The following is a 7994-nucleotide window of genomic DNA, read 5'->3' on the forward strand; positions in this document are numbered from 1 at the left end:
AATTACTACTATTAATAATAATAATTTCATTTCTATACCACCCAATAGCTGAAGCTCTCATGGCAGTACATAACAAAATGAGCTCATATGGCCATGAAATGCAAACTCTGTGGCCACTCAATTAATGCATAACAGAACAATTTTGGGTCTGTCTATACCCAAGGGGCAGTATCCAATGGTAGCTCTACATAAATGAGGCCCATTCACTTCAATGGGCCTACTCTGTGTAGGAGTACCACTGGATACTGCCCAGGGTTTCCAACTTGGTGTCTACCAGGCTCCCTGCCCTCCTGATGTTTATTTTATTTCTTAAGATTTTGTAAATGAAAACGTTTTTTTAAAAAACCCTGGGAGACTGGTATGCTGCAAAGCAAAGTTTGCCCTCCAGCACCATCTTTATTTGGGTTCCAAAGAATGGTTTTGTGTTTTGGAGTTCGGCCTCGCACCTCTGCCTTATATTTAGGTCTTTGGGTGAAGTAGTTTTCTTTTCGTCTCACCAGCTTGCCTTCTGGGAAACGAGTGTTGTGATCAGCCACAGCATCTATGGCAGCCATTTCATGAATGGGCAAGATGCCCCGTGAAGCCATTTTGTGAGAGTGCTCACGACTCTTTCAAAATTCCAAATGTGTCCAGTGACCCAAAAAGGTTGGGGGAGCTAGCCTACACTGAAGTAAGCCCCATGGAGTGTGCCTAGTAATACACACTAGCTCATAATAGCAGTTACAGGTTTACTGGCTGACAGCGCTACATGCAACAGTCACAGCAGTGTGCATAATCAGCAAAATAAATGTCTGTGTAATTCTCACAAGTAGCTATCCAGCTGCGATCGTCACATTTTTTTTCTTCTGTCTTGAAGGAAACCCTGTGAATTCACCCTCGGAAAATGGCTTTGCTGAGCATTTAAATAAGAAAAAGTTTAACTGAGCAGTTAAATAAAAATAATTAAAGAAAACACTTCACAAGCAAGACATAACCTTTTACAAACAAAACAAGACAAAACAGTCTAAATAAGCAATCAAGTAAACAAATCCATCCAGCAATTAAACACACTGTAAGAGAGCAATGAAATAGGCTGTAAACAAGCCAATTAAGCGGTCTAGTCATTAAATAAAGCAATCTGTTAACTGCTAGATCAAGTTATTTATTAATCATTACAGAATTATTAAATCAACCCCAGTTATGTAGAAAGATAATCCTCTCTGTGTGTGTAGTCAAGTAAATGCTGATCAGTCAATTATTCAATATTTGATCAAAAACAATTGCATGCGATACATCAGTGGAGCGGTGCTTAGGGTTAATGCTTCAAATCACACGTGGGTAACCCATGGCCAGACCTACAACACCTTCTAGAACTAACACCAAAAAAATATGTCCTTTTCATCATAGGGGATTTGAAGGCTAAAGTAGGAAGTCAAGAAATCACCGGGATAACAGGCAGGCATGGCCTTGGTGTACAAAATGAAGCAGGACAAAAGCTAATAGAGTTTTGCCCAGAGAACATGCTGATCATAGCAAACACTCTTTTCCAACAGCACAAGAGGCGACTCTACACATGGACGTCACCAGATGGTCAATATCGAAATCAGATTGATTATGTCCTTTGCAGCCAAAGATGGAGAAGCTCCATACAGTCAGTAAAAACAAGACCTGGAGCTGACTGTGGCTCAGATCATGAGCTGCTTCTTGCAAAATTTCGGCTTAAATTGAAGAACGTCGGGAAAACCACTAAACCGTTCAGGTATGACCTAAATCATATCCCTGATGAATATACAGTGGAGGTGAGGAATAGATTTCAGGGATTAGACCTGATAGACAGAGTGCCTGAGGAACTATGGACGGAGGTCCGTAACATTGTTCAGGAGGCAGCAACGAAATCCATCCCAAAGAAAAAGAAATGCAAGAAAGCCAAGTGGCTGTCTGATGAGGCTTTACAAGTAGCTCACGAAAGAAGGGAAGCGAAAAGCAAGGGAGAAAGGGGAAGATATACCCAACTGAATGCAGAGTTCCAGAGAATAGCAAGGAGAGACAAGAAGGCCTTCTTAAATGAACAATGCAAAGAAATCGAGGAAAACAACAGAATGGGAAAGACTAGAGATCTCTTCAAGAAAATTGGAGATCTCAAGGGAACGTTTTGTGCAAAGACGGGCATGATAAAGGACAAAGAAGGCAGGGACCTAACAGAAGCGGATGAGATTAAGAAGAGGTGGAAAGAATACACAGAAGAACTATACAGGAAAGATCTGAATGTCCCTGATAGCCATGATAGTGCGGTCACTGAACTTGAGCCGGACATCCTCGAGAGTGAAGTCAAGTGGGCCTTAGGAAGCATTAGTAACAACAAAGCTAGCGGAGATGACAGTATTCCAGCCGAGCTATTTAAAATCCTAAAAGATGATTCTGTTAAAGTGCTGCATTCAATATGCCAACAAATCTGGAACACTCAACAGTGGCCACAAGACTGGAAAAGGTCAGTTTACATTCCAATTCCAAAGAAGGGCAACGCCAAAGAGTGTTCAAACTACCGCACAATTGCGCTCATTTCACATGCCAGCAAGGTGATGCTCAAAATCCTACAAGCTAGGCTTCAGCAGTATGCGAACCGAGAACTACCGGAAGTACAAGCTGGGTTTCGAAGAGGCAGAGGAACTAGAGATCAAATCCCCAACATTCGCTACATCATGGAGAAAGCAAGAGAATTCCAGAAAAACGTCTATTTCTGCTTCATTGACTACGCTAAAGCCTTTGATTGTGTGGATCACAACAAACTGTGGCAAATTCTGAAAGTGATGGGAGTACCAGACCACCTTACCTGTCTCCTGAGAAACCTGTACGAGGGTCAAGAAGCAACAATAAGAACCAGACATGGAACAACCGATTGGTTCAAAATTGGGAAAGGAGTACGACAAGGCTGCATATTGTCACCCTGCTTATTTAACTTATGTGCAGAGTACATCATGAGAAATCCCGGGTTGGATGAATCAGAGGTCGGAATTAAGATTGCTGGGAGAATTATCAACAACCTCCGATATGCAGACGATACCACCCTAATGGCAGAAAGCGACGAGGATCTCAAGAGCCTCTTGTTGAGGGTGAAAGAGGAGAGTGCAAAAGCTGGTTTGAAACTCAACATTAAAAAAACTAAGATCATGGCATCTGGCCCCATCACTTCCTGGCATATAGAAGGGGAAGAAATGGAAGCAGTGACAGATTTTACTTTCTTGGGCTCCAAGATCACCGCAGATGGTGACTGTAGCCATGAAATTAAAAGACGCTTGCTCCTTGGGAGGAAAGCTATGACAAACCTAGACAGCATAGTAAGAAGCAGAGACATCACCTTGCCGACCAAGGTCCGTCTAATCAAAGCTATGGTATTCCCAGTAGTAATGTATGGCTGTGAGAGCTGGACTATAAGGAAGGCTGAGTGCCAAAGAATCGATGCTTTCGAACTGTGGTGCTGGAGAAGACTCTTACGAGTCACCAGGACTGCAAGGAGGTCAAATCAGTCCATCCTAAAGGAAATCAACCCTGAGTGCTCATTGGAAGGACAGATACTGAAGCTGAAGCTCCAATATTTTGGCCACCTGATGCGAAGAGAAAACTCCCTGGAAAAGACCCTGATGCTGTGAAAGACTAAAGGCAAAAGGAGAAGGGGACGGCAGAGGATGAGATGGCTAGATAGCATCACGGATGCAATGAATATGAACTTGAGCACGCTCCGGGAGAGAGCGCAGGACAGGAAGGCCTGGCGTGCTATGGTCCATGGGGTCACGAAGGGTCGGACACGACTGAACGACTGAACAACAACAACAAACCCATGCCCTGCAGGTCTCAAGTAGCTCTCAGAGGCCTTCTGCCCGCCACAGGTACCCAAGCGGCTGCCACCCCTCACCCCCCCACTTCTAAATTCAGTGCTGTCACTGCAGCCATGATTTTGCTAGGGATGGGATTCTTATTTGCTCTGTTTTTCACGTTTTTAGATGGTTTTTCTTGCTGCTGTCATAAGCCCATCGAGAAGACTTGGGTAATGAAGAATGGGGAAATAAATAAGTACAGGCACTCCTTAAGTTCACGTGTTGCCTTTTTTTAGGTGTATGCTTAAATCCTCTATATACCTAGAATATGTAATGTCTGAAGCCGCCCTGCTTTGAGAAGGGGAAGACGCTGTAATGAAAGAACACCAGTTTTCCATGCAGAGGGTCCCAGTTTCAATCCTCAGCTAGGGCTGGGAAAGAGCCAGTGCTAGTCAATAATGCCAATTTGAGTTAGATGAACGAACCATCTGGCTTAGTATAACTAGCTTCCTATGTCCCAATTTTAACCAGCCCCTTTTTCAGAACCATGAAACCTTACTTTATTTAAAGGGAGAAGACTGTAGCTTGGGGAAAGAGCACATCCTTTACATGCAAAAGATCCCGGTTTGATTCCTGGAATTTCCTGGTTGAGAAAAACCCTGAAGAGTGTAGACAATACTGAACTAGGTAGAGGAATGGTTTAACTCGGTATAACAACTTCCTATATTCAGTTTTTTAAAATGTAGTTTTATTTGCGGCAACTGTTCTTGTATTTTATTGTATTTGGAAATGGTCATCTTTTTCTCATGATTTTAAAGCGCCCAAGAGTGCATCCGATTGCGGCTGGTGGGCGGTATATCGGTTCCCTCAGCAAATGGTTCTGCTCTCCCCTCCTTGTTTTTCTATACCCTTTGGTGACCCCCACCCCACTCCCAGCCCCCACACGCACCTCCTCCAGCTGCCACCAACCTGTTGGCGAACCCGGATCAGAATTCCTCCACCACAAATGGATTAATCAATGTATTTATTAGGTTTAGGTGCCAAATCCTGCTAAAGCCAAGACTTTGCCAGATAAACAGGCTGCTTTGCGAAGACAGCCCGTTTGTGAAAACACAATTAGGAAGCCCTGTAATCTCCACTAATTACATGCTGGCCCTTGGGAGGGATTCTCATTTGTCCAGCTGTCCGACGTGGCTGCTGGATCTCACCGGACCGGGGAAGATGAGCTGAGCCCAGGAGCGCCCTGAGTCACCTGAATCATGGAGGCTGCTGCGGCCAAGCAATGGAGACAGCCTGGGGCCTCCTTCACCATCGATTACCTTCTTTCCAATTCAGAAAAGCCACTCCGAGGGGGCCTGGAGCCAAGGGGTCAGCAGGAACAGGCCGAAGGGAAAGATGCCACCGAGGTGGAACCACCTGAAGCTCAGGTGTCTCCAGATCTTCTGGATAAACCAAACCAGTCCTACATCGCCCTGATCTCCACCGCCATCCTCTCTTCTCCAGAGAAAAAGCTTTTGCTTTCTGACATCTATCAGTGGATTATGGATAAATACCCGTACTTCAAAAACAAGGTGAGTTCCACGACGGGGGTTTTTCATTCAGTCTGAGAATTTGGAATGAGAGGACACCAAACATCATTACCGTCAAGGCAGATGGCAAGAGCAGACATGATTGGGCGCCTGCTAAAGGCCCACACCCCAGAAGGGGTCCACTGACAAGAGACCCCTGGAGTTGCTCCTCCTGTTCACTGTTGCAACCTGCTTGGTCACCTGCCTCTTGCTCTGGCCCAGGCAACGGTGGTGGTGAGGAGGAGGACGAGGAGATGCCGCAGCCTCCTTGCTCTCTGGTTCTCTGCCAGCCAAGCAAGCAAGTGGAAGCAATTGTGAGCGGGAGGAAGAGCAAAAGCAGCTGGTGGCCGTGGCGGTGAGAAGGCAGAGTCACTGAAGGAGGGGACTCATGGAGGGTATCTTGCTGAAGGACCCTGAAAAAACTGCAGCTGTCATGGCATACCTTGCCGAACTCTTATCATGGCCTTTAGAGCCAGTCTTTTGTCCCACACCAGAAGCCCACTTCTGTTGACCTACAATGAGTTTTCTGTTGTTTTCTTTGTGTTGCTGGGAAGTTAAACGTAAGAACATCAGAAGAGCTGTGCTGGATTAGCTCCAAGACCCATCTAGTACAGCATTCTGTTCCCATGATGGCCAACCAAATGCCCCAGAGGGAAGCCCACCAGAAGGACAGGAGCACAATAGCACCCTCCTTCTCTTGTCCCCCAGTATACTGCTTCTGATACTGGAGGTAACATATAGCCATGACTATATGTTGATAACCTCCTCCTCAATGAATTTGTCTAATCCCCTTTTACAGCCAAAGTTGATGGCCATCACTACATCTTGCGGTAGCAAATGCCACAGCTTAATTATGTGCGGGGTGAAAAAGTCCTTCCTTTTGTCTGTCCCAATCCGCTGTCCCAAACTTCTCCCTACACTTTCCCCTAGAGATGGGGTGGGGGGAATTAATTTGGTTTGCTCTTCAATGTGAACTTACCTAGTTTCACACTTTTGAACCAATGCATGAATCGAAACTCTGTTATCCTTTGAAATTTGCACTTCTCCGATTAAAAAAAAAGCATACAAAATGTATATATTAGGAAATTGCATGGGGAAACGTGTGTATTGGGCAAAATTGCAAACAAAAATGAATGTATTAGGAGAAATGCGGACAAAAATATGTACACATTTTTGTGGAAACATAAAAAGATTCTCAAAGTGTGAGACAAATCGAATTTAAAACTGGAAAAATTAGAAACTGAGAAAAACTGAAATGACAGATTTGTTTGTCCTTATTTCCTCGACATCATGCATAATTTTAATTATATGAATGTGTTATTGATCTAGAATTGTATGCTTGAAATGGTAAGCCATCTTGGGAAAGCAATGGTTTGAAGGGTGGCCAAGAAAGGCATGAATAAAAATAAACAGACCTCGAATATGTCCGCCTTTTCCATCCCATCCCTATGCTCTTCTTCACACACTGCGTAGTTAAGCTAGTGGAATTTGCTGCCACAAAATGTGGTGGTGGCCACCAATTTGGATGGCTTTAAAAGGAGACTGGACACATTCCTGGAGGAGAAGGCTATCAGTGGCTCCTACTCCTGATGGCTGCATGCTACCTCCAGTACCAGAGGAAGAGAGCCTGTGTACACCAGTTGCTGGGGAACGTGGGCGGGAGGGTGCTGTTGCATTCCTGCCCTACTTGTGGGTTCCTGGTCGACAGCTGGGTGGCCACTGTATAAACGGAATGCTGGACTGGATGGAAATAACACTAAAATAGCAGTATAGCGAATGTGTAATATACCGCTAGAGTTATCAGTGCACTTGAATACCACTATAAAGCAGTGGTGTAGATCTAGTCTAAGAGAACAAGGCTCACAGTATCGGGTGGCAGAAAAGTGGGCTAGAATAGGAGAGAAAGGCAAGAAGGGGGCAGAGTGCTAGGCAATTTCCAAACCTTCAAAATGCCATTCCCCTGTAACCCTCGAAGGCTGGTTGCAGCGGTGAGGGGAAAGGTGTACTCGGCCTATGCTCAGAGGTAGGCTGATCTGGAACATGCGTCATGGGTTCCAGAGCCGTACAGACAATTCTGACAAGCCCCCCATCAGCCTTAGTCTTGCCTCTGTCACCTGACTCCCTTGGCCTAGTTTGTTTGTTTTCCTTCTCGCTGCGCAGGAGAAAAGTTGGCGCAACAGCGTAAGGCATAACCTCTCCCTGAACGAGTGTTTCATCAAGGCAGGCCGCAGCGACAACGGAAAAGGCCATTTCTGGGCCATCCATCCGGCCAACATGGACGACTTCTCGAAGGGCGATTACCACCGGCGAAGAGCCCGGCGACGTATCCGGAGGTGAGAAGCTGGGGGCCCAGCTGCTTCCATTACCCCAAATAAATCCTCCACTTATCTTCCCTCCACCACACCATATGCAACGTAAACTGCCCTTCTCCTATCCTTTAATGGGCTCCATTAACCTCCAACGCTCATCCCTGCCTTCACGTATAAGACCTTTAGCCCCCTATGTTGACCTCACGTCGACCTCCCTGGACCCCAAGAAAAGCCTTCATCACCACCATGTTGCTTTCACTCTCCCAATTTGGGAGAGTAGAGCCAAGAGTGAGGGTAGTGCAGTGGTTAACAGCTACTACATTTGG

The 7994-nt window shown here is 45.5% G+C and overlaps 1 protein-coding gene across 1 annotated transcript; it reads left to right on the top strand.

The window, feature by feature from the left end:
• Positions 1–5050: 5050 nt before the first annotated feature.
• On the top strand, positions 5051–7726 carry LOC146333545 (forkhead box protein D3-like). The gene is made up of 2 exons (XM_084826373.1): positions 5051–5362; positions 7520–7726. The coding sequence occupies exons 1-2, from the start codon at positions 5051–5053 to the stop codon at positions 7694–7696; spliced, it is 489 nt and encodes a 162-aa protein (XP_084682499.1). The 3' UTR covers positions 7697–7726.
• The last annotated feature ends 268 nt before the right edge of the window (positions 7727–7994 follow it).

The sequence above is a fragment of the Heloderma suspectum genome, chromosome Z (genome assembly GCF_057233095.1).
Source record: "Heloderma suspectum isolate Gila_16-S chromosome Z, 16-S_ref, whole genome shotgun sequence".
NCBI classification, from domain to species: domain Eukaryota; kingdom Metazoa; phylum Chordata; class Lepidosauria; order Squamata; family Helodermatidae; genus Heloderma; species Heloderma suspectum.

Bases quoted from the DNA above. Each gene is read 5' to 3' on its own strand.
- LOC146333545 (XM_084826373.1), top strand. From the start codon at position 5,051: ATGGAGGCTGCTGCGGCCAAGCAATGGAGACAGCCTGGGGCCTCCTTC. The intron at 5,363-7,519 runs GTGAGTTCCACG...CTCGCTGCGCAG, and splicing joins ACCCGTACTTCAAAAACAAG to GAGAAAAGTTGGCGCAACAG.